At 45.6% G+C, this 26,188-nt stretch overlaps 1 protein-coding gene across 2 annotated transcripts in view; it reads left to right on the forward strand.

Annotated features, from left to right (window-relative positions):
- Positions 1-26,188, forward strand: part of B4GALT6 (beta-1,4-galactosyltransferase 6) — a 69,770-nt gene that overhangs the window by 23,540 nt on the left and 20,042 nt on the right. The window contains exons 3-4 of one of the 2 annotated variants that reach the window (XM_005901044.3): positions 9,465-9,578; positions 25,345-25,469. In XM_005901044.3, the coding sequence (XP_005901106.1) occupies positions 9,465-9,578; positions 25,345-25,469 (239 nt within the window). Of the gene's footprint in view, positions 1-9,464; positions 9,579-25,344; positions 25,470-26,188 lie in introns of those variants that run through there. The other variant, XM_070361991.1, reaches the window with a different exon arrangement.

Here is a 26,188-nt window from a genome sequence, read left to right on the forward strand (position 1 = left end):
TAGTCCATGGGGTCGCTAAGAGTCGGACACGACTGAGCGACTTCACTTTCACTTTTTCACTTTCATGCATTGGAGAAGGAAATGGCAATCCACTCCAGTGTTCTTGCCTGGAGAATCCCAGGGGCAGGAGAGCCTGGTGGGTTGACGTCTATGGGGTCACACAGAGTCGAATACGACTGAAGTGACTTAGCAGCGGCAGATCTCAAGACTGTTGCATATTGATTCTTAATTTCAGTGTCACACATGCTTCTACAAAATCTATTCTAGTTATTTGCCTAATTTGTGTTATGATGCCACCAATCAATGTTTTTTAATCACTCTTAATTTTCTTCTTTTAACTTTAAAGAAATTTCCTTCAGAAGGATGGTCTCATCTGAGTTGGTATTTTAATAGTACAGCGAAAGTCTCATGAACTGGTCTTCTGCCTGAATTAGTCTTCTGAATAATAGGTCAATTTTAGAGAAGTTGAAACATTTTAAAAGCTTCACTGGGATTTGTCCTGGTTGAATAAGTTGGTTGTTAAAGTGTTCATTAGAAGTTCGTTCAACTGAACAGAAGTATTAAGCATCTTTAGGTTACTGTATTTGTGTAAGTGAGTGCTTATAAAATCTGTGTATAATCAGGTTCTTTTCCCAGGGTGTGAATAAGTTACATGTGTGAATATTGTGCTTCATTAGGAGAATTAGTTATTTCAGCAAGATGAACCCCACCTCCAACCCCAACTGCAATACGTCACAACTGAAAAGAAATTCCCTCCTCCCCTCACTGAATCAGAGTTTCAGTGAAGACCAAACAACCAATGTGTCCTTTGGTTAAAGTTTGCTTTTTATGAACCTTTGGAAGCCTTTCAGTTGGTTCCTTTACTGATGGTGCAGCTCTTCTCGGGAGACTGTCATTGTCAGTTAGGAATTGGGTTTGGTTGTAAAAGAAAGCTGACTGCAGTGGTTTAAACACGAGGCTTATGTTCTTGTGTAAATCAGATCTGGAGGTTGGATAACTTCCTCTTGTTGAGAAACTCTTCACACACTTTCCCCCTTCTGCTCTGTCATGTTTCACAGGCTAAGGCGCTGGGGGTCTCCGGGCTTCATGTTTGCTCTTGGGTCATTAGAAGGAGCAGTGGAAGAAAGGGAAAAGAAACAGAGTCCCCCCTTGGTAAAGGTCCTTCCCAGAAGTCCCACATGGTAATCCACTCATGTCTCATTGTTCAGTTGCTTAGTCGTGTCTGACTCTGCGACCCCATGGACTGCAGCATGCCAGGCTTCCCTGTCCTTTACTATCTCCTGGAATTTTCTGATTCATGTCCACTGAGTCAGTGGTGCTATCTAACTGTCTCATCCTCTGCCTCCCTCTTCTCCTCTTGCCTTCAGTCTTTCCCAGCATTAGAGTCTTTCCCAATGAATTGGCTCTTTGCATCAGGTAGCCTAAGTATTGGAGCTTCAGCATCCATCAGCTTCAGTCCTTTCAGTGAATATTCAGGGTTGATTTCCTTTAGGATTGACTTGTCTGATCTTGTTGCAGTCCAAGCAAGAAACTCTAAGGAGTCTTCTCCAACACCACAGTTCAAAAGCATCGAGTCTTCAGTGCCCAGCCTTCTTTATGGTCCAACTCTCACATCTGTACATGACCACTGGAAAAACCATAGTTTTTACTATATAGACCTTTGTCAGCAAAGTGACACACTTAATTGTGAGGGCGACTGGGGATGATAGTCTTTGAGCTGGGCTTCTGGTGCTCTGAATGAAATTGGGATTCTGTCCCTGGTGGCTCAGACAGTAAAGAATCTACCTGCAATGCAGGAGATGCGGGTTGGGAAGATCCCTTGGAGAAGGGAATGGCAACCCAGTCTAGTATTTTTGCCTGGAAAATTCCATGGACAGAGGAGCCTGGCAGTCTACAGTCCATGGGATTACAAAGATTCAGACACGACTGAGTAACTAACACTTTCATTTTACCTACTAATAAAGGGAAAGTGGAGTTTGAATAGGTAACTATGAAGCACTGCCGTGTTCATTTATATTGAGCAGCTAGTATAGTTAATACTCAGCTAGATATTGGAGATACAACATGAAGAAAAACATCCTTTCAAAACTGTGCTTTCCAACAGCATGGTCTTTCTCCCACATTGCCACATTACTTTTTCTAGGGGAAATAATCTTGAAACTTTAGATCTAGAAGGACCATTAGAGATCACTTGCTTCAACCCCATTATTATACATCTGAGACAACAGAGCCCAGATGAAGTGACCAACCCAAGGCTGCACAGCTTGTAACTGGTCAACCAGGGCGAGAGCTTGTCTTCCCGACTGCTGATATTCTCTGGTTTAAGGATCAAAGGATTCTGGATCTAGTACTTGTTCTTATACCAACTAACCTGTGAATATTTAAAAGATTCTGCAAGTTCTTTATGCCCAGCTTTTTCATTTACCTTGTTTCATAGAATTATAAGACTAAAATGAAAATCTGGCATGTAGCATTCACTGTAAAAGGCAGATATTATTGTAAGTCATGTCCAACTCTTTTGCGACCCTATGGACTATAGCCTGCTAGGTTCCTCTGTCCTTGGGATCCTGGGCAAGAATCATGGAGTGGGATGCCGTTTCCTTCTCCTGGGGATCTTCCTGACTCAGAGATTGAATCCAAATCTCCTGAATTGGCATGGGGATTCTTTACCACTGAGTCACCAGGAAAGCCCAAAAGGCAGATAGTACAATTCAAAAATAAAGCATTCCTACCTCCCCCACCTCCCACCCCCCAAAAAAAGAATAAAAGATCTTCATTTTATGGAAGATCTCTAGGCTTCTGGGAGAGATGGAACTGTAAATAGCTACTTATAATTCAGTGATTTATTTCTGTGCAGGTACAGATAAAATCTGCCCCAAAGGAGACAGTGGTCAGTAAGGTGTACAAAGGACTGATTGGGCTCCAGGGAAGAGTTGAGAAATATGTATTGACTCATTGAAAATTTATCACTTAGATTAGATCTTTAAAATTCTCATCACAAGAAAAAAATGTGTAACCATGTGATGGATGTTAATTAATTAGCCTGGTAGTAATCATTTCACAATATATCCAAGTATCAAATCCTTATGTGGTACACCTTAAACTAATACAGTGTTATATGCCAATAAAACTAGTTAGCAAAAAGCATAATATTTAACACGTAGTGGCAAATTGTGATATTTCTAAGTACTTTTGATTCCAAATAGGACTTTTTAACCATGTGCCTGACATTCTGAAGCATCAAGTGTAAAGAGATTTATATAAAATTTTTGTAAAGAAATCATGTACTTTTATAATCAAATGGTACCTTGCCTTGTAGCTCATGGAGTCAGTCAAATTAAGAAAACAAAATGTATTATTCAGTGAGCAGTTATCAGAACAGATGACAAAGGTCACGTGCTGTTAGAGCCAGTAGGCTTGTTAGAAATAAGCCGGCACACTTCCTCATTCGGCGGGTGCGTGGATGGAGGCCCTCGGACTTGGCCAGCCTGACCCGGCAAGCAGTAAACAGGCCAGAACGCTGACTGGGTTTCTGTTACCTGCTTTCAGCCGCAGGGGAAACAAAGCCCTAGAGAGGGCTCATTTGGCCTGTTCTCTTAAGATCCAGTGAGAGCCACGGAGGGGTTTGTCTAACAGTTTTCATTCTGGGTTCCTTTTTTTTCCGGTGTAGCTCTGAAAGGGAGGAAGAAGGCAGGGGCCCAAGTCTCACTGTGTTTTCATCCGTTCATTAGATGAAATAATGTCTGCATTTTACAGCGGTTGTGGTAGATCGGCCTCTGGAGCATCTGTCATGCGTCATCTTTTAAAGCTCCTGGGTTTTGAGCTGGGGGTGTGCTACATGGGCCTCAGCACTTTGGTAGGAATAACAGTTTTGTGGGTTTATTACATCATAGTCTCCCAGAGTTTAAATCATTGTTGGCCTCATTATCAGTTGTGAAGTATTCTTTTGTAGTGAGTATCTTCTGTTTTGTAGATGCTGTGTTAGATGCTAGAAATCAAAGGCAATTTGATTTCAATTAAAAGAGATTTATAGACATATGGCAAGGGGGTGCATAGTTCTTATATTCACAACACACTGGGATGACGTAACTACCGCTGGATGCGTTACTGAAGGGTACAGACATTTTTATTAGCCTGACAATGAGTTGAGGTCTTGTGATCATTTATAAGGACGTTGCCAAGAGTCACATGTTTTAGCTAAAAAACTTTGTATTTAAAGGATAAAATATAATGATACTGCATGTCTCTGAGGGTTTTTTAAAATTGATTCTTTATAAACTGATAAAAGTGATCCATGGTTTCTTTCGTGACAAATTCAGTCATTTTAGCCTGAAAATAAACAGTGAAAACAATCCTCCAGCCCTCCCGTTGACACGAGACTCCCCAAAGGGAGCCGTGTTAACAGTCTGTTTTGCAGAGAGGTCTGGAGAGCTTTAAACCTTTGTGACTTGGATGTGGGTTTAGAATCAGAGTCTGTGGCTAAGAGAGGGGGCCCAGGCTTTAATGACAAGAATTAATAAATTATGTATAGTAAGAAAATGCTCTTATTTAAATTTATACGACATTAAGAAATTACTTTAGGACTGTGTGTTAATACTTGTCTTCTTCGGGATTATAAGAAAATGGGCCTTTGGACCACAGAAAGGCAGTGGACTCCCAGGGACAAGCTTATTTATCTTCTATTTTCAGCTCCTACAAATGCACAGTACAGAGTAGATGCGTGGCTGGCATAGTTTATAGTTTGAGTCCCCAGTAAAAGGAGAAGAGTTTGTTTGTTTGTTTTTACTAGAAATCTGATACATATATCTATAGTTTTTAAAGGATTTTGAGAAAAGAATCAGAACTTTATTGGACTTCCTGACACTTATTTTGAAGCTTCCCAGGTGATGCTAGTGGTAAAGAACCTGCCTGCCATTGCAGGAGGTGAGAGTTTGTTCCCTGTATGTTGGGAAGATCTCCTGGAGAAGGAAATGGCAACCCATTCTAAAATTGTTCCCTGGAGAATCCCATGGACAGAGGAGCCTGGCAGGCTACAATCCATGGGTCTTAGAAAGACAGACATGATTGAAGTGACTTGGCACTCACACTTATGTCATGCTTCAGTTCAGTTCAGTCGCTCAGTCGTGTCCGACTCTTTGTGACCCCATGAATTGCAGCACACCAGGCCTCCCTGTCCATCACCAACTCCCAGAGTTCACCCAGACTCCTGTCCATTGAGTCAGTGATGCCATCCAGCCATCTCATCCTCTGTCGTCCCCTTCTCCTCCTGCCCCCAATCCCTCCCAGCATCACAGTCTTTTCCAGTGAGTCAACTCTTCGCATGAGGTGGCCAAAGTACTGGAGTTTCAGCTTTAGCATCAGTCCTTCCAAAGAACACTTAGGACTGATCTCCTTCAGAATGGACTGGTTGGATCTCCTTGCAGTCCAAGGGACTCTCAAGAGTCTTCTCCAACACCACAGTTCAAAAGCATCAATTCTTTGGCGCTCAGCTTTCTTCACAGTCCAACTCTCACATCCATATGTGACCACTGGAAAAACCATAGCTTTGACTAGACAGACCTTTGTTGGCAAAGTAATGTCTCTGCTTTTGAATATGCTGTCTAGGTTGGTCATAACTTCCCTTCCAAGGAGTAAGCGTCTTTTAATTTCATGGCTGCAATCACCATCTGTATGTAGTGATTTTGGAGCCCCCAAAAATAAAGTCTGACACTGTTTCTGCTGTTTCCCCGTCTATTTCCCATGAAGTGATGGGACCAGATGCCATGATCTTCATTTTCTGAATGTTGAGCTTTAACCCAACTTTTTCACTCTCCTGTTTCACTTTCATCAAGAGGCTTTTGAGTTCCTCTTCACTTTCTGCCATAAGGGTGGTGTCATCTGCATATCTGAGGTTATTGATATTTCTCCCGGCAATCTTGATTCCAGCTTGTGCTTCTTCTAGCCCAACATTTCTCATGATGTACTCTGCATAGAAGTTAAATAAGCAGGGTAACAATATACAGCCGTGACGTACTCCTTTTCCTATTTGGAACCAGTCTGTTGTTCCATGTCCAGTTCTAACTGTTGCTTCCTGACCTGCATACAGGTTTCTCAAGAGGCAGGTCAGGTGGTCTGGTATTCCCATCTCTTTCAGAATTTTCCACAGTTGATTGTGATCCACACAGTCAAAGGCTTTGGCATAGTCAATAAAGCAGAAATAGATGTTTTTCTGGAACTCTCTTGCTTTTTCGATGATCCAGCGGATATTGGCAATTTGATCTCTGGTTCCTCTGCCTTTTTTAAAATCAGCTTGAACATCTGGAACTTCATATCTTTAAATCTTTCAGGTATCTATGGATGAGACACAGATGTGGTCTCCTAGAGGGGTTTGTTTCTGTGGTTTTTGTCTGTCCCTGCATGTATTGGCATAAAAACTGGTAATGTCCACTGAACCCCTCTGCCCTCTGTCTTAGAGGGCTTTCCTTACCAAACGCTCTGCAGGCTTCCTTGGAGAAAGGCATGAGTGGGGGAGGACTTTGTTACTGAGGCTTTCTCACTTTCTGGTGGAATAGGTCTTAGCCACTGTACTGTCACTGGGCCCTATTTGTCACGTTGAGGTTTTCTGGTAATACACTTACCTTCAAACCTGACTGACAAGTTGCAAATTCATGAGGAATTGCCACTTATTTATAAGGGGCTCTGGTCTGCAGGGCCCCTTCCAGCAGGTAGGCCTGAAGGGTGTGTGTCTTTGCTCCAAAGTGTCTTCCTGGCTCCCAGGCTGCATCTCCATCTACTGTATTTTTTTTTAAAGAATGTCTTCAGTTTGCTTTGTTATTTATTTATTGGTCACACCTGTGGCTTGCAGGATCTTTGTTCCCTGACCAGGGATTGAACCTGGGCCCTTGGCAGTGAAAGCAAGAAATCTTAACCACTGGACCACCAGGGAATTCCCTTCATCTATTGTATTTTGATGATGCATGAATGTTTGTTAGGTCATGACATGGACCAGAGGTATTTAAGTTTCTTTGATTCTTCTCATGTGCTTCACATTCAATTTCCAGGAGTCTGCGGTGAGGTTTAACTTTTGCAGTTCAATAAGCCTGTGAAGAGGAACTAAAAAGCCTCTTGATGAAAGTGAAAGTGGAGAGTGAAAAAGTTGGCTTAAAGCTCAACATTCAGAAAACGAAGATCATGGCATCCAGTCCCACCACTTCATGGGAAATAGATGGGGAAACAGTGGAAACAGTCAGACTTTATTTTTGGGGGCTGCAAAATCACTACAGATGGTGACTGCAGCCATGAAATTAAAAGATGCTTACTCCTTGGAAGGAAAGTTATGACCAACCTAGATAGCATATTCAAAAGCAGAGACATTACTTTGCCAACAAAGATTCGTCTAGTCAAGGCTATGGTTTTTCCTGTGGTCATATATGGATGTGAGAGTTGGACTGTGAAGAAGGCTGAGTGCCGAAGAATTGATGCTTTTGAACTGTGGTGTTGGAGAAGACTCTTGAGAGTCCCTTGGACTGCAAGGAGATCCAACCAGTCCATTCTGAAGGAGATCAGCCCTGGGATTTCTTTGGAAGGAATGATGCTAAAGCTGAAACTCCAGTACTTTGGCCACCTCATGCGAAGAGTTGACTCATTGGAAAAGACTCTGATGCTGGGAGGGATTGGGGGCAGGAGGAGAAGGGGACGACAGAGGATGAGATGGCTGGATGGCATCACTGACTCGATGGACGTGAGTCTGAGTGAACTCCGGGAGTTGGTGATGGACAGGGAGGCCTGGTGTGCTGCGATTCATGGGGTCGCAAAGAGTCGGACATGACTGAGCGACTGATCTCATCTGATCTGAAGCCTGTGATTTTGACCCTCAGTCTTGTGCTTGCTGGTCGCTGGTAGGCAGACTGCCCTTTTAAGTCATACGTCCGTTTTCCCTTTTCCTAACTCTTCTTGCTGGCCACTTCTTATAGGAATGCGTTTTTCATTAGAGCAGATTACTGAGGTCTGAAGTAAAGTCTTCATCTTCTCCAAAGTGGCTGCTGGAACTTCATTTCCTGTGGGTACAAAGTTTGTGATCCAGAAGACAGACTGGTGTAATCAGCCGTTTCCATTTCTCGTCTCTTATTGACTGGGTGCTGGTCTCATTTTCTTACACCAGCTTCCTCTTACATAGCAGGAAGCTATCAGGTCATGGTTCCCAGATTTGCATCTCAGAATTTCTCAGAACTTTGTTCCAGAAAGGGACTGAGATGTGATCTCCTCGGTTCCAAGTTAAAAAATTCCTAAGGCTCTTGATTGTTGCAGGTTGAGGGGCTCATTTCTAAAGCAGTCACTCCTAGCTGAAGTTCCTGAATATGCATATGGACTTGGGGTTGTTCTGAGCACTTTGTACACTTATCTTTCTGAAATCTGACACGAGGCAGGTGCAGAAGAGAAACTTTTCTTCCCTTGCTTTGTGCCACCAAGCTAGTGCATGTTGGTGCAGGATTTGAACTCAGTACTTGATCTTGGCACTCTAAACCAGTACCTCTGTGTTCCATAATTTGCTGACTCTAAAAATAATAGACCTAATGTAATAATAGCTCCAGGGTGCTCCAGAAACTGCAGCCCACGCGTTGGGTATGACTAATTTAAGACTTTTAATTGGGCTGTATTGCAGAAGTCAGTTGAGTGGGTAAATCTCAGTTTCTTAAGTGTGAGGCAGTGAGAAAACATTACTCCTACCGTCTGCTCTCTGTGGCTGCAAATGCAGCGTGCTGTGGCCATGTGGGTGTCCAGAGCACCCTGGGCTGCCTGATAGTGGAGATGATCCCCCTGGAGCACTTTCTTTATATATATGTTAATACACATATATACAGTTGTATTTTATTTTTGGCCGTGCTGGGTCTTCACTGCTGCACGTGGGCTTTCTCTAGTTGTGGCAGGCAGGGGCTACTCTCTCTTGTGGTGCACAGGCTTCTCATTGTGGTGGCTTCTTTGGCCAGGGGGTTGAGAATCTCCCTGCCAGTGCAGGGGACACCGTTCGATCCCTGGTCGGGGAAGGTCCCATATGCCACAGGGCAACTAAGCCCGTGCACCACACTGCTGAGCCCACGCTCTCGCACCCCTGGTACACTTTCACTCCCCTTTTGCATCTGCCTCAGCTCGGAGAGGGATGGGAGCAGGTGTTCTCTGCTGGTGGCAAATGAGTCTGCTGTGTGTGCACACGCGCGGATCTGGCCGCTCCGCTCCAGCCTCGTCCCAGTGTCCCCTGGGAAATCATGCTGAGAGGTCCCTTCTGGCAGCCGTGAAGGGTGAACGGGAGAGCAGTCCCGGCGGGTGTAGTTTGCTTTTCCCTAGTTCTTTCTAGATAATTGGCTTTTAAGTGCTGCTGTGGATCGCAGAGTGTAGTGTTTACACAGTGACAGCGACATATTTCATACTAGGAGCAAAGCAAAAGGCAATTTTTTGGTCGTAACTTTTTTTTTCTCTCTCTCTCTAAGATTATCCTGAAGGCAATAATTCAAGTGATTATCTTGTTCAAACAACAACATATCTTCCGGAAAACTTCACATATTCACCATACCTCCCCTGCCCAGAAAAACTGCCTTACATGCGTAAGTTTCATCTCGTTTTCACTTCAGCTATGTGCTTGTATTATAATAACATAATAAAATTCACATGGTTTGAGGACACCACCCTCAGGTCATTATCAGGGTGCTCATGTTCATATCGTGTAGCATGTAATTATATTTGACTTTTGAGGGGTGCAGAGCAATTTTTTGTAGGGGGGAGCAGGATTGAAAAACTGAAGAAAAGCTTTTCACTTACCCAGAAATAACCTCTGTTGTGAGTTTCATGTATATTCTTAAAATTACTCTTAGAGTGATTTTAATATCTTTTATATGGATAGAAAATTAAAATATTTCAAAGGCTTTAAGAATTTATATAAGTGGTTTTAAAATTGCATTTTTTTCTGTAACTTGCTTTCTTAGTTATTTTTTGAGAACTGTCCATGTTGATACATAGAGATCTATTTATTGTCATTAACTATGGTGCAGTATAAAAAAGTGAACTGTGTAGGGATGTGCTCATTTGTGGCCGATCCCATGGACTGTAGCCCTTCAGATTCCTCTGTCTGTGGGATTTCCCAGGCAAGAACACTGGAGTGGGTTGCCATGTCCTTCTCCAGTGGATCTTCCCGACCCCGGGATCAAACTTGCATCTCCTGTGTCTCCTGCCTTGCAGATGGATTGTTTACCACCGAGCCACTGGGGAAGCCCACTGTATAGTATATTTTTGAATAAATGTATGATATTTCACTTACCTTTCTCTCTGCTGATGAAAATTTAGTTTGTTTCTAATATTTTGGTATCACAAAGCAGCACTATAAGGACAGCATCAGGCATTTCCATGTGCCTAGAAGTACAATTGCTGGGCTGGCTGGCAAGGTTGCACTCCCCAGCAGCTATCCCCATTGATATCCCCAGGAGCAAAGCACGAATGCATTACTCTGATACTGATGGACTTTTAAGATTTTTGCCTTTCTTATGGATAAAACACTTTTTGCTATTATGATAAATTTAAAAGGGTATCTTGTCTAAGTGTTTACTTTCTTCAATACTAGCAGCCTTGGGTGACTTTTCCTGTGTTTGTGAGTAGTTTTGAGTTTTCTCTCCTGTGACTCAGTAACTGCTTTATTGGTTCCGTATTGGTTGGTTAGATTTTTGTGTGGATCCGTGGGAGTTCTTTATATATTCTAGCGGTGTCCTACTCTCTGCTATTTGTGTTGTAATTGGCTTGTCTTTTCATTTTGTTTATGGAGTTATTTATTTTAAAATTATGTTTCTAAGTGTATCAATCACATTAAGGCTTTCACTTTTTTTGGTCTCAAGAAAGCTTTCCTTGTTACCCAAAAGCCATACAAATACACTCTTATTTACTTCTAATAATTTTGTTTTATATTTTTGTGTATAATATAAGGTCAAGATACTGTATTTTAAATATGTCTTTTTTTCAAAATTACAAAGATAATACATTATCATTAAAAAAAAAAAAAAGCTCTATAATCAGTCAGAAGCCATGGAGCTATTATTTGCAGTTTTTCATTGTTTGTGTCTGCACCTCCCCCCGCCCCGATTTTAAGCATACTTCATACATATAAGTTAGTATCTTGATCTTTATATAGTTAAAATTTAAGTAAACATTATTTTGAATTGCTTATTTTTAATGTCCTAAGTAAGTGTGTTTTTTATGTCTTTCTATAACTTTTCTTTATTGAGGAAGTTAGCCTGGCGTATTTGTAGGATTTTTCAGTATATTTTTGATAGATATTATATAACTATAATTAAAAGTAAGAGTCACCTTTTATTGTCATCTAAGGCCATGGTTCTCACACTTTAGGGTGCATCAGAATCTCTGGACAGTCTTGTAAAGTGCACATTTCTGTGCCCAACCTTCAGAGTTTTGGTCAGTAGATGTGGAGTGGGGTCTGAGAAGTCTCATTTCTAACAAGCTGCCAGGTCACGTTGATGTTGGTGATCCTTGGGCCACAGACCCACTAATCTGGAATCAATCTTGGCTGTGCTATAGCTTGGGGAGCTTTCGTAATTCTTGGGCCCAACCCCTAAGTTTCTGATTTTTATTAATTGGATGTGAGGCCTCAGTGTTTTTTTGTTTTTTTTTTTAATTATTTTTGGCTGTGCTGGGTTTTTGTTGCTGTGAGGGCTTTTCTCAAGTTGCGGTGAGCGGGGGCTACTGTAGCTGCAGAGCTTGGGCTTCTCGTTGCGGTGGGTTTCCGACTCTGTGCAACCCCATAGACGGCAGCCCACCAGACTCCCCTGTCCCTGGGATTCTTCAGGCAAGAATACTGGAGTGGGTTGCCATTTCCTTCTCCAGTGCATGAAAGAGAAAAGTGAAAGTGAAGTCGCTCAGTCGTGTCCGACTCTTAGTGACCCCATGGATTGCAGCCTACTAGGCTCCTCCATCCATGGGATTTTCCAGGCAAGAGAACTGGAGTAGGGTGCTGTTGCCTTCTCCAGTAACCTCCTTTACTGCCCCATAGTAGGGACTGAAGGTGTGGTTTTTGTGCCTGTATGTTTGTCAACTTTGTCATTGCAGTTTAGGCCTTCTAAAAATGAATGTTTCTGTCTGTGCAGTACTGAAACTACTGGGTGATGCTCTGTTGAAATATTGATTACAATAATTTCATTTTCATAATTTGCATATTCAGGGGTTGAGAGTTTTAGGAAGTCTTTCTGTTCTTGGTTTAGCTGCCACTTTCTTAATTAGTGCTTTGTGGGTGCTAATTGAAGTCTTGTTCAGAGCATCTTCCGGCCAGGCCGTCCTGTCCCCTGTCCTCTCCCCGCCCTGTCCCCCAGCGCCATAACTCGTGAATGCTCCTGTCACGGGCTTGAAGGATGGTGTCACAGCTGCCCTCCCTGCCTTTCGCAGAATGTCTTGGTTCTCCTGCTCATTCCCTCTGCTTCCATCAGTCTTACATTCTTTTGAAGAAGAGGATCACATCAATTTGTCCAACCACCTTTTCACAGAAGGACTCCTCAGGGCTCTGCCGGCTTTGGGTCCAGCTCCAATCCCTTGTCCGTTAGCTGTGGCCAGCATGATGGGATGTTTAATAGAAACATGGTCACATGCAGAAACTCCTGAGGAGGGGGCCATGGGCGCAGCCACCACATTGAGGCTTCTGCCAAGAGGGCTGGTGTGAGCCACTGCAGAGACCCCCTCACTAGCTGTGTGACCGCTGCACAGTCGAGCCTGTTTGCTTGTCTGTAAAATCTGGAATCATATGTCAACTTCGTGAGGATAAAGAGAAGCACAGCACCTGAAGCTTGGTGGTTGTTAATTTGCTATTCCCTCTCCTTTTCCTCATTTCCTTGAATGATGGAGCCAGATTTTACAATAATCAGGGGAGTAAGAAACCTAGGAGAAATGTATAGAGTGAAGGCATTTATTTTTACATATCTATGCATCCTTAAATTTTTTTTAAATTAGCAGATTTTTTTCCCATCAATGACAGAGAAAAGAAAATACCTAATTAGAAAAATCTTGTCATAATGTCACACAAAGTGATTGAATTCCATACCTCCCCCAAATAATAGTAAAGGAGAAGTGAAGTGAAGTGAAGTTGCTCAGTCGTGTCCAACTCTTTGCGACCCCATAGACTGTAGCCTACTAGGCTCCTCTGTCCATGGGATTTTCCAGGCAATAGTACTGGAGTGGGGTGCCATTTCCTTCTCCAGAGGATCTTCCCAATCCAGGGATCAAACCCGGGTCTCCTGCATTATAGGCAGACGCTTTACCGTCTGAGCCATCAGGGAAGCCTTGTTAAGGAGAGGCTGTGTCAAAAGATGATCTACTTAGATGAAAACCATTCACGTAAGAATGATACTGAATTTCCCTGTAATGACTGAAAATAAGGTTAGGGCTTAAAATTGGTGTTTGATTATCTGGCTGTAACGTTTTTGATTTTTCTGGCACTGATTACCATAAAGGTAAAGAGTGAACTTCTCCAGTTCACGTACAGTTGACTGCATGGGTTTCAGCATTTATTTCACATTCAGTCAATTACATTATGAAATCTATTTTAGATATTATTTATACAATGTGAATGAATCCTTCTTTATTGTTAGGGTTTATAGATTCTCTAGAGGGCAAATCCACTTTCAGCTTTATTAAATTTGCGGGAGACTCTCTGTACTCACCTGAAGAGGGAAATGGCTACACACTCCAGTGCTCTTGCTTGGAAAATCCCATGGACAGAGGGGAGCCTGGCGGGCTACAGTCCTTGCGGTCACAGAGTCAGACACGACTGAGCACCTGAGCAAGGACTCCGTATTAATAATATTCACTTTATCTGGAGCTGAAAAATAATGCTTAGTATGGATGCTTTGATTTTTCTGTGTGAGGTTAGTGATGGAAGATGTCAGCTGTGCACTCTGCATTAAAATGAAGACAGACTTACCTGTGGATTTCCTGTCATTCAATTCCTATTCAAAGACAGTGCCTCTATAGTGACCCCTTAATGCATTTCGTCCTAGTGTTTTTGGAATAGTTGCCTTTGTGGTTTAACGTTGATAGTTTCTATGGTTGCTAGCCTTAGGACCACAACAAAAGCCACAAGGACTTTTTGAGATGAGTTTAAATAGTTCAAATGAAAAATCAGCAGAGAGGGAAAAGATAAGCAAATGAACTTCAGACAAGCTCGAGTAATGCTTATGGTAACAAACCGTCATGCCTGTGTTTATCGAAGACAAAAGCCATGGGAGCCATTGCAGAGTCATGAGCCGCCTGCAGCAGGGCCTCTATTGTTCAGGGGGGCTGGTGGGGAGAAGCACGGCTGAGTACGTGCCTGCCAGCTGAGCAGGCGACACACCCAGAGAACGGGTTGTGACAAAAGGGAGACAGCAGTTGCTTCTGTAAGGAAAGAGAGACTTCAGAGAGAGGGGGCACGCTGAAAGTGGGTCTTGCAGGATGGTTTAGCAGATAGCTGAAGGGGCAGTTTGCAGGCACAGGAGGCTCTGTATCCTGAGAGTGGGGAGTGGTCGGCTATGACCGGGGTGGGTGTGTTGTGGGACGTGTAGGAGGTAAGGCCGCACAGCAAGGTGAAATAGTCCTAGTGTCGGTCACTCAGTCGTGTCTGACCCTTCACGACACCATGGACTGTAGCCCGCCTGGCTCCTCTGTCCATGGAATTCTCCAGGCAAGAATACTGGAGTGGATAGCCATTCCCTTCCCCAGGGGATCTTCCCAACCCAGGGTCTTCTGCATTGCAGGCAGATTCTTTACCATCTGAGCCACTGTGTTAAGGACTCACCAGTCTGAGGGCTGCCTGGGTCCCATGAATCACTGGGCATCCATGAGGTGGGCGTTGGGGGAGCAGAGCCCTGAGTGTGTGTGCAGAGGGTTGACTTCCAGCCAGGGGTGCATCTCTAAAGGTGCATGGTTTTCCAAGAATCCAGGGACAGAAAAGGGTAAAACAAAGCGGGAAACACCACTTTGGGAAATGTAACCTTTACCTGCTTTCAGTAGATACATGGTGGGGCTAGGACAGGACTTCAGAAAGAGTGGGGAAGTACCAGGGTCTGGAAGAGCCACATGGAGCTACCTGCACGGCCTGGAGGCTGCGGTACGTGCCGGGCAGTGGTGCTGAAGAGGAGATGCTTTTGGTCCGATGTGGTGACCAACTGAGGGATCAGGGTTGATTTCTAGGTTTTGGCTCAGTGGTGGTTAACTGAAAGGCGGATTGCAGGATAAACCTCACACTTGGGAGAACGGGGAAGTGAATGAGTTTGGTGTTGGGCTTGTTCTGTTGAAAGCTCAGGAGACTTTGGGGCCTGAATTTTTTCAGGGAGATCTGGGCTGGAGGTGGTAGCAAGTGAGCCTGGAAGAAGGCTGCATATGAGTGGGCCCTTGGAGAGCATCAGAGCCTGAGGGGTCAGCAAAGAGGGGAAAGAAGCCAGGGACTGGGGGGTCAGTGGATGTGTCCCGAAGGACAAGGAGAGGGCTCTGCCTTGTCCCATATCTCAGAGCAGTAAAGGGAGTGTCTGTGAGAGGCTGTTGAACTGGGCACGTCTTACACTCATGGGACCACAGTCAGCATGATTTCAGTGGGGTGGTGACATGAGAAGCCAGGTATCCTGTCCTTAGAAGGCCAGATATCCTGACCCAGAAGCGTGTAAAAACGAGTTGGTTTAAAACAAAGAAGTTCAGGACTTCCCTGGCTGTCCATTGGTTAGAACTCAGCGCTTCCATGCAGCGGGGTTCAAGTTCAACCCCTGGTCAGGGAACTAAGATCCTTACACGCCTCAGGTCACGACCAAAAAGAAGTTTTGTGGGAAAGGGAAGGAGACTGGGGAGAAGGAGTCTGTGGATGAGGTGGTGTCAGGGGAAGAACGATTTAGGAAGAGATGGACTTAAGTGAGTTTTAAGCGCTGCGGGGGAGGACGCTGTGGACACACTGAGATGCGAGTGAAGGGAGGAGAAGGGAGGTGTCCAGGGAGCCCGGATCCTGGAGAAAGTGACAGGCAGAATGTGCTCCTGTGGAAGGGCTGGTAGGGACTAGTAGGAGCACCGCCTCCTCCAAGCAGGAGTGAGACCCATTTGGAGATGAGGGGGAGAAAAGTCCAGGGGGCTCAGCCCTGTTGCGTCTATGTTCCCAATAGAGTAGAGACCACGTGCATATGAGGGGGCGGCCACGAAGGACCGGGCAGCTTGAACTGTGAGAAGTAAATATTTAAAAAGTAGTTGTAGGGAATGCAAAGTGGAGTCAATAAATCATGCATTAAAAGGTGCTGACTTACCTGTTAGCCAAGAGAGCCCTCCCCCCACAGGGGTGGTCAGAAGCTACAGATAATGTGACTGGTTTCTGTTGGAAGCTTATTCTGTTTAAGGCAATCAATTGGGTACTGTTACCTCAATAATGAGTTTAATCTGTGTGCTTACTTGATTTTCTAGGGGGAAGAATTTGAGTGGTGTTTTTCAGGTGATGAATTTGAGCATGGGAAATTGTTGATCAGATGTGGCCGGTCAGGAAGGGAGGGGAAATAACAGTGTCTGTGAGTGTCTGGGTGTGTCTTGGTCTGTTTGGGCTGCTAAAGCAAAAATACCATAGACTGGGTGACTTAAACAGCAGGTGTTTATTTCTCGCAGTTTCGATGGTTGGACATCTGAGTTCAGGGTGTCAGCAGGTTTGATATCTGATGAGAGCCTGATTGCTGGTTCATCGATGGCTGTCTTCTTGCTTGTCGTCATGTGGTGGAAGGGGTGAGGGGTCTCTCTGGGGTCTCTTCTATAAGGGCACTAATCCCATTCACGAGGGCATCATCCTCATGATGTAATCACTCCCCAAAGGCCCCGCCTCCTAACACCGTCACATTTGGGGTTAGGATTTTGCCATGTGAATTTGGAGGCTAGGACCACAAATATTCAGCCCGTTTCTCCACGGGTGTGCTGTGATTGGGTGAAACTCATGGAGCTGTGTTGCTCCAGGTGTGGTCCAGAGATGGTCAATGTGTGCCAGAAGCAGTGAGGAGGAGGGTTAAAAATGCAGGCCTCTAAGCCAGCAGTCCCCAACCTTTTGGGCACCAGAGGCCGGTTTTGTGGAAGACAGTTTTTCCATGGAATGGTGGGGGGGTGGTTTCAGGATGATTCAAGTGCACTACATTTATTGTGCACTTATTTCCATTATTACATCAGCTCCACCTCAGATCATCAGGCATTAGATCCCAGAGGTTGGGGGGACCCCTGCTCTAAGCCAAAGCTCAGAGCCATAAAGAAAGGTTTCTGGGTTGCCAACCACAGGACGTAACTTGATTTGGTTAAAGAGGAAGGGGAATCCATAAAGAGATATCAGGCAGCTGCAGAAAACCTGAGTGGCTGCAGAGTTCGGTTCAGAGGCTGAACAGCCAGAGCAAGGCCCAGACCACTTTGGGAAGCATCTCCCGCCACCACTTGGCTGGGATCGCAGCTCCTGCTACGCCTGCGTAGGTCTGGGGACCAGAAGTGCCGCTCCTGGGGCCCCCGACACCAGAAGCTTCTGCCGTCACTGTCACATCTGCTCCAGCGTCACCATCAGGTGCATCTCATCACTTGACTGCTGCTCTCTGCTGAGAGGTTGGGAGAGACGTTCTAGATTCTTCCTCTGGGAGGCAGGACTCAACAGTGGGCAGTGGTGCAAGCCCTGAAATGTGTTGACGTGTAAAGCTGGCTGCCCACAAATGTGACCCACTTACTGACACAGGAACTGAGAATGGGCCCAAGACCTTCTTTCTCAACAGGCAGGCCTGGTGATCCTTAGCCACTCCACCAAAATTAGCTACTGCTTTTTTAGGAGACTGGGGAGACAGAAAAAATGGGGAGACAGCAGAGAGAACTTAGAGCCAGGACTGGCTGGCTGTCACCACTGACGCTGCCAGGCATTCTAGCTGACGGTGGGGCTCAGGGTGTGAATTCAGAGTTGGGTGTTGCCAGGAGGATGTCCAGGGAAGGAGGTGAATGTCGGTGAACGTGGCTGCATTTTGGAAGGTAGTTTGGCTAAAAGCCAGAAACTTCAAAGGAGGTCAATTTATGAAAAAAGAAAGTAGTGATTTTTTATGAAGTGTAGGTATCAATCTGCAGTGTACTTTCTTATTTGCCTCACCCCAACCTTGTGGATCTCAGAGAGTAAGCAGTGAGCACGGTTTGAGAAGAATAGTGTTTCACTTAAAATGAAGAGTTGGGGTGATAGTCTAGAAGAGACATTGAAGAACAGTATATGGGAAACTTCTCAGCCAGTGTAGGAGATGTGGCTTTGATCCCTAGGTTGGGAAGATCCCCTGGAGGAAGAAATGGCTACCCACTCCAGTGTTCTTGTCTGGGAAAGCCCAAGGTTAGAGGAGCCTGGTAGGCTACCGTCCAGGGGGTCTCAGAGAGTCGGACACGACTGAGGGACTAACACTTTTACTCTGCGGTTCTCTGTGGTAATTATACCAGTTGACATTCCCACCAATAGTGTTGCAGGGTGGAACACTTTGTTGAGTGAAACCTGGAGGGGCACCCAGTATGTAAGGAGATGAGAGTAGCCTCGGTGGGTACCGTGAGAGGAGGGACTTGGGGTCCCACCACAGGCTCACCTGTGAGGTTCTTTCCACCAGGGGTAGTTTGGAAACTGTGTCACCACGCACTCACCTGCGCTGTGCCTCTTCCTGGCCACTTTCTATAACATGTCCCTTTTCCTTCACTTTCTGTGCACAGGAATAAGTTTTTGTTTTTTTTTCTGATACCACGTGTTGAGTAGCTGGGGCTGGTGTATGAAGTTAATAATAGGTAGATTATGACCTGTTTGAATAAAGGGGCAGAAGCCCCTGACAAGTGGTTGGTGGGGAGCTCCCTCAGCATCTGAGCTTCTGCTCTGGGGAAGTGGGACCCACAGGATTGTTTTGATTCAAGGTGCCGTTTCAATACACTTCACACAGGAAGCAGTCACAAGGTTTATTACTCACAGATCCCAGAAACTGGCAGGGGCACAGAGAGCTGGTGGAAGGGCGGTCTGCCATCCCCGGAGGTTGAGAGCAGGTACCAGGGATCTGTTGCTGATAAGGTGGTTGGGGCAGAGGTCAATGAGTTTTCTTGTCCTTAGTTCTAAGTGGTTGTTATTAAAGGGGTCTCTGGAAAAGCAAAGTGGGAGTTTTTTGGCAGGAATCCCAAACTCAACCCCTTATCTGAACGTCCAGACTCAGGATGTGAGCAGGGTTATCATACCATGAAATGCCGAGGCAGCAGCTCAGGAAAACAAAGGTTGTTTTTCTCATCACAGTTGATCCCGTGATGCCTCAGCATTATTAATCTTCAGGGCAGATCACGGACACTGTGTGAATGGTGGAGATATTAAAGGCCATTGGCAAGGGTGTTGGTCACCCAGCACACAAAGCAGAAATGCCATTGGCAGTATCAGTAGACAAAGGCCAGTTTGCAGTCCCGTCTGTAGCCACCCACTCCATTATTTGGAGTCCAGCCAAAAAAATAAAGCCCATGGATAACGTTAGGGTAGGTATTTGATTTTAAAAACTCAGGCGAGATTGTGGAATACTAGTACCTGTTGGGCCATCTTTTGAACGTTTGTCTAAAGTTTGTGTGGAATAACTGACATACACACAGAGGGGGTGCCCCTTACATGCACACACCTTCTTCCCGGGCCAGTGAGTGCGCCATTTGTGCTGGAGAATCTCACTGCCGCCTGAAGGCTGGGCTCTGTGCGGTGTGCTCGGCCGAGGCAGCTCACAGGTTGGGGTTTGCTGTAATGATGTGTTGTTTTGTGCCCAGAGCGGTGGCACCTTGAGTCACCTCAGTCCCATTGAGGGAGGTAGCTGACCTACTCCCAGTATAATGGCATGAATGTCTCAGGCTTTGACGTGAGGGGGCAGAAAAAGAATTGGGAGGTTCTGTTCAGTGATGCGGGTGTTCCCAGGGAGACTGAAGGGCCCTGGTATGAAAACTGGGTGCAGGGAAGTGGAGGGAAGGAGGAGAATTCAGGGGTCCTCCCCAGATGGCTGCACTGCAAGACCCAGGATGTCTGTGCCGTGAGACCCAAGATGGCGGGGATTATACTCCTTGGGACCAGGTCTGGGACCTAGGACTCCATGAGTGTGGTCAGAGCAGCCATACCTGTGCCAGGAAAGGGTCGGGGTAGATGGCCACCACCAGGAGGTTGTTAAGAAAGACGGTGTCAGTAGTGACATCTGTTGTCCTACTTGTTATGCCTCATAACAGGGTACCCTTCACTTCAGTTCCAGGGAAGCAATGCAGTTTGGCCTCCAGTGTCAATGAGAACATCCCACTGGATAATTAGAGAACAGGTGGTCATCCCCCAGAGGAAGGGACAAGTTCAGGGACCTGCAGGGTCCCTAGGGCAGGGGTCTTGGTGGCTGTCACTCTCAGAGCTCAGCTGTGGGATCCTGGGCTCTGCTTCTGGGGGTAGCGCGGCAAGCCATGACAGCAGCGTCCTCCGGGATGGGACCACCGTCTCCTGAAGAGCACCTGGACACAGGCGTCTAACCTGTGTCCAGCTGTCCCGAGGTGAGGTCACCAGGGACCTGGATCTCTGGAGCTCCAGTACGGAGCCTGTCACTCATCTCATGAGGGAGGCCGAGCTGCTTACTTCTGTCTCTATAGGCTTGGAAGGGTCACTTTCTCCATAAACAGAGCCCAGAACCAGTTCCAAAGACTTCAAAGAGCCAATTGGTGACCTTCTCCCTCTCGCTTTGAATGAATTTTCCTAAAAAAGAAAACAAAAACAAACCCTTGCGTTTCTATCATGGGACAGCTAGGTGTCTCCGCGCCTCACTCACACTGGCCATCGCTGGACGTTTTGGTATATGCTGCATAGTAACAAGGAACGCCTGGGGCAGAGGTCACCTCTTCCCCAACTCCTGTGCTGCCACCTCCCATTCCAGGGGGTCCCAGTTGACCACCGAGGGGTCGGGACCCACCTCGACCAGTACAGCATTAACAGACACATTTGGGAAAGCTCCACGCAGCGAGTACGTAGCCTTCATAACTTGCTATGTGCATATGCCACCAGTAATGCCCAGACCATGAGGCTCTTACAAGTTTCCAGTAGTTTTTTTTTAGTATTTATTTATTTGACTGTGCCGGGTGTTAGTTGCGGCATGTGGGATCTAGTTCCCTGACCAGGGATTGAACCCAGATCCTCTATACAATGGGAGTGTGGAGTCTTAGCCACCCAACCACCAGGGAAGTCCCTCTAGTAGTTTTTTCACCTCCTCTGGGGACTTGGGAGGAGCTGGTGCCCAGGGCGTGGGACCCCTCTTTCAACAACGAATGATGCACTTGCCTCCTGGGTGCCGTGAAGGCCCTGGTAGAGCTGCCCACCTCAAGGGTTAGAGCAGCTCTCCAAGCTCAGCATCCAGTCCTGACCCAACACGCGGGGCCCCGTAGCTGGTCCCAACACAGAGCTCCCCGCTCTGGCTCCAGGGAGCTCTCCTTGGCTCCTACAGCCTCAGAGCCCATGCCTCCACCCCTGCCCAGAGACAGAGGCAGAGCCCTACCATCCAGCACCCAGACTTCCACAGGTGGTTGTAGCCGATCACCTCCACAGCCAACGCCAGGTGGGGTCTCATTCAGAGAATAAAGGGAAGCAGGTGCTTCAGCCTGGGGGCTGCTGGCCGGGCTCTGCTGGGGAAGCTGACCCGGCACAGCACCAGCAGTTCAGCACGGGTAGGGGGTTTCTCTGCCAGGGGGTTTCTCTGCCATCGGCGACACACAGCAACTCAGAGCTCCGGAGCCGACCTCCAGCCAGCAGTGGTTCCTTCCCCAAGAGACTGAACAATCTGGAGGAGGAAGTTACAGAGCTGTTTGCAGCTCCTAGGCATCTGGGAGTATGGGGCCCCAACCGTACCCACCATCCGATCGTCCTTCTCAAGTGTATTGAGCAGCTGGAGCTGGTGTATTAATAACATGCAGATGATGACCTGCTGAATGAGGGGGCACCCGCTACCCATACTGGTTGGCAGGTGGCTCCCTTAGCATCCGAGCTCCCACTTGGGGGACGTAGAGCCTGGGGGTCATTTGATGGAAGGTGCAGTTTCAGTACACCACAAGAAGGAAGTAGAGTCTCAAGATTTACTCACAGATTCCAGGGGGGGCCAGGGCCCAGGGAGCTGGGGGGTGGGGGTGCCCTCCCCCCAGGTCACCAGCCAGCGGATGGGTAGCGGGACAACACACACCTGTCACTTACAAGGTGATTGGGGTGGAGGCTTAACTCTTGAGTGTTTATCTGAGAAGCTTCCCCAGGAAAAGCGGAGTAGGCGCTTGAGTGATGGGCATCCTGCACTCAAGTTCTTATCTAAATGTCCAGACTCCGGGTGTGAGCAGGGTTATCACACTGTGAAACGCACAGGCAGCGACTCGGAAAGAAATGGCTGTGTTTTCAGAGAAACAGAAGTTGGTTTTTCTCATCAACCCACCCCACCCCACCTCCACTAATCAGTGTTTATTTTTCCTTCTCTCTTTCTGATCACACTCTTGCTGTTCTCAGTGGTGGTGGTATCTGTCCTGGAGCCTGTCCCCCACCCCTTCATCCCCACCCCCGAGTAGTGAGGTTGCTTTTACTCCTGGCATGACAGCCTCATGCCACTGGGTCATGTTTGGCCTTCAGCCCGTAAGATATTAAGATTTCAGAGCAAAGAGCAATAAGCACATAGAAAAGATGCTGAGGGTCTCTGAAGAATGTGAATGGGGGGCTACTGGGGGGAAGAAGGTGAACTTCGGGTGCCTCAGACATCAGAGATTGCTAAGTGATGGGCACTGGAGCCCCCTCCCCCACTGAGGATAAAGATATAAGGCCCACCTCTTAATTTGCTGGCAGACGTGTGTTCAAAATGAAAATCAAACTACAAATGGTGCTGGAGCAAACTGCTAACCATAATGGTGATTGCAGCTGTTGAAGCTAGAAAGCTGGGCAAAAGGCAAAAAAATTGGCTTAGCAGTGCGTAAAGAATACCAACTTCGGTTCCTTATATGAATGCTTATTTAGTCTAATTACTCTCATTTGGGGAATCATGCATACCAAGAAATGCATCAGATTTACTTGTGTGAATTTTATCTGATTACAGTTAATAGATTCTGTTTCTGTCAGCTGAGTCATAAGAGTCTATGCTCATGTCGACTGATGGATCTTATGTTTGATCTGTCCTTTCTCTGCAAATTCATAGATTAGGTAAATCTGACCTTTCTAAGATTAGCTACTTTGCATATCTTGTCACAGGAAAGGGTGGGTAGTTGGTTATAAAAGACAGCACAGGTTAGAGGAACAGACGAGAAGATTTCAGATTTTTTCCTGGCTTACTCTATGTAGCAAAGCCATTTGCATTTTGAAATACTTCTCTCTAGTATGCCTGCCAATGCAGGAGATGCAAGAGATGCTGGTTCAGTCCCTGGGTGGGGAAGATCCCCTGGAGTAGGAAATAGCAATTCACTCCAGTATCTTGCCTGGAAAATCCCGTGGACAGAGGAGCCTGGTGGACTGTAGTCCATGGGGTTGCATAGAATCAGACATGACTGAGAATGCACACAACAAAATGAAACAAGTAATGCCTAAGTGCTTAATGGTAGTGACTATGTTCCTGCCTAGTTAGGATGAGGAGGGAGATGGGAAGATGGGCGGCTGTGAAATCTTACAGAATAGAAAGTAGCAGGAGGAAAGGAAAGGGGGTCTCTTGAAGAGCGACCGCGTGTTTTTCAGTTGTCCCTCGGTGTCTGAGGGGCATTGGATCAAGGGCCAAAGTATGAGGATGCTCAAGTCCTTCCCTTACTCTGTCGGCCCTCCACATTAGGTTCTGCATTCACAGATTTCAGCCAGCCTCATGGATACAGAGGGCTGGTGGACTGCATGTGTGGAATCATGGCCACTGAGCTCAGATACCTTGAAATAGGAAGCCTCAATATTTGTTGGTTTGCGTTTTATGAGACAAGGAGGTGAAAGAACGTAGTCGTTAGTCCTTAGTTATTGTTTGTTTTTTTAAGTTTATTTTTTGTAACTTTTTATTTTGTATTGGGGGTATAGCTGATTAACAGTGTTGTGATAATTTCAGGTGGACAGCAAAGGGACTCAACCATCCATGCATGGTTGCCAGGGGGGAGGATGGAGAGAAAGAACAGTTAGGGAGTTTGGGATGGACATGTACACACTGCTGTATTTAAAATGGATAACCAACAAGGACCTACCATATAGCACAGGGAACTCTGTTCAGTATTATGTGCAGTTTGGATGGGAGGGAAATTTGGGGAAGAATAGATACATGTATACATCCGTAGTTCTTGGTTGGTATTGATTGAGTTAATGGAAATGGTTTCCCATGCAAGAGTCATTCCTTTTCCATGATATATGTTAGAAAAACTATTAGTAAAACAGCTCCAGGAATATCATTTATTTGTTATCTCGAAGAGAGAGTGCCTAGCAGACCAGGAACATCTTAGAAGTTTATAGTTTTCATTTTGCATGTCAAGGTAATGCATGGTAGGTGCTCAAAATAAATTTGTTGAATTGTGTTTGCAGATTCTCTCTTAAGGAATGTCAGTAATCTGGATGACAGTAGTAACAGCTAAATTTCCTGCCTGTGTACCTTTGTGCCCAGCATCTAATGGGATATGACCACAGTGGGAAGCAGATCTTTTTTTACAAATAAGAAAACTGAGGCGCAAAGAAGTTAGGTAATTTCCCTAAGACATAGAAGCTAGGATTCAGCTCCCAAACTAACTGCTTAATTAACTCTTATATACTGGGCGTTCATGTCTTCTATGCTGATTATGTTGAAATTAAAAATGGTTTTTAAATAGTTGAATAAATTGAAATGATAAGCTATACTGTCATGACTGCAAACACTTACTAAAGAATACTATAATATTCATCATATTCAATTCAATTCAATTCAGTCACTCAGTCGTGTCCGACTCTTTGCGACCCCATGAATCGCAGCACGCCAGGCCTCCCAGTCCATCACCAACTCCCGGAGTTCACTCAAACTCATGTCCATCAAGTCGGCAATGCCATCCAGCCATCTTGTCCTCTGTCGTCCCCTTCTCCTCCTGCCCCCAATCCCTCCCAGCATCAGAGTCTTTTCCAATGAGTCAACTCTTCAAAAGTAAAAAGCTTAAGTGCTTTGGTTTTCTTTGGCTGATTTGCCAAAGATAGTAGGGTAACCGTATGATTTATCATCCACAGTAACACTGAAAGGTGGTATTAACAATTAAATGGTGAAAACAGGACTAAAGGGTACTATGCCAGCAAGTACGCTGTGCCAGCACACTGCTGATTGTTGTTTGTCTGACTTCATATTTAAGTGGTTCTTCACCTTTTTGACCTTCTAGGGGGATTCCTCAATGTCAATGTAAGTGAAGTCAGTTTTGATGAAATTCATCAGCTCTTCTCCAAGGATTTAGATATTGAGCCGGGAGGTCACTGGAGGCCTAAAGACTGTAAAGCCAGGTGGAAGGTGAGGTCCATTTTTTCATAAATTATGTGACTATTACTGTGCATTCGAGAAAAGTGTTTTCAATTCAGAATATGTAGTGAAATCCCTTTGGCTTGATAAATCAAGACAATTTTGTGTTTAGTGTTTAAGTATTGACAGTTCAAATGTGGGTTAGTTTGTGTTACCTGTGAAGATGAGCTACATTTGTGCTTATGCAAATACCAGGCTCCTGTGTTCAGTCTCTCAGAGATCCTGCTGATAAGTTCCTCACTTGAGACGGGCTTGGGAAACAAATGTTTGCTCTGTTCTGTTTGGAAGAGAGGCAATGATTTCTTTGCCTCCCACTGTTGCACCTGATGGTTACTGACACCTGCAGACATATCCCCACTGAGGCCTGGAGCCAGTGGTTTCCAGTTGGGTCTAGCATTGGGGTTCCTGAGTCCCAGGATTCTAAAGAGGCTGCTTGGCGGTCACTGCAGGACACACAAAACAACTTTGGGCCCTTTTCTGCCTCTATTTCAGAAAGCAGAGTGTAAGCTTTTCATCTTTTTGATATGTCAAAATCCTACTTTTAATGTTGTGTTTGAAAAACTGTGAGGGAGTCAGCCTGCCCCTGCTGCTTAAAAAAAAAAAAGAAAACCGTGGTTTAAGTCAGAATTGCTCTCAACACTGTGAAACTGGTTAATAAGTGCATGCCCATGTAATGTTGTTATGTTTGAATAGAACGTAGCATTTATGCA

The sequence above is a fragment of the Bos mutus genome, chromosome 24 (genome assembly GCF_027580195.1).
Source record: "Bos mutus isolate GX-2022 chromosome 24, NWIPB_WYAK_1.1, whole genome shotgun sequence".
Lineage (NCBI taxonomy): Eukaryota > Metazoa > Chordata > Mammalia > Artiodactyla > Bovidae > Bos > Bos mutus.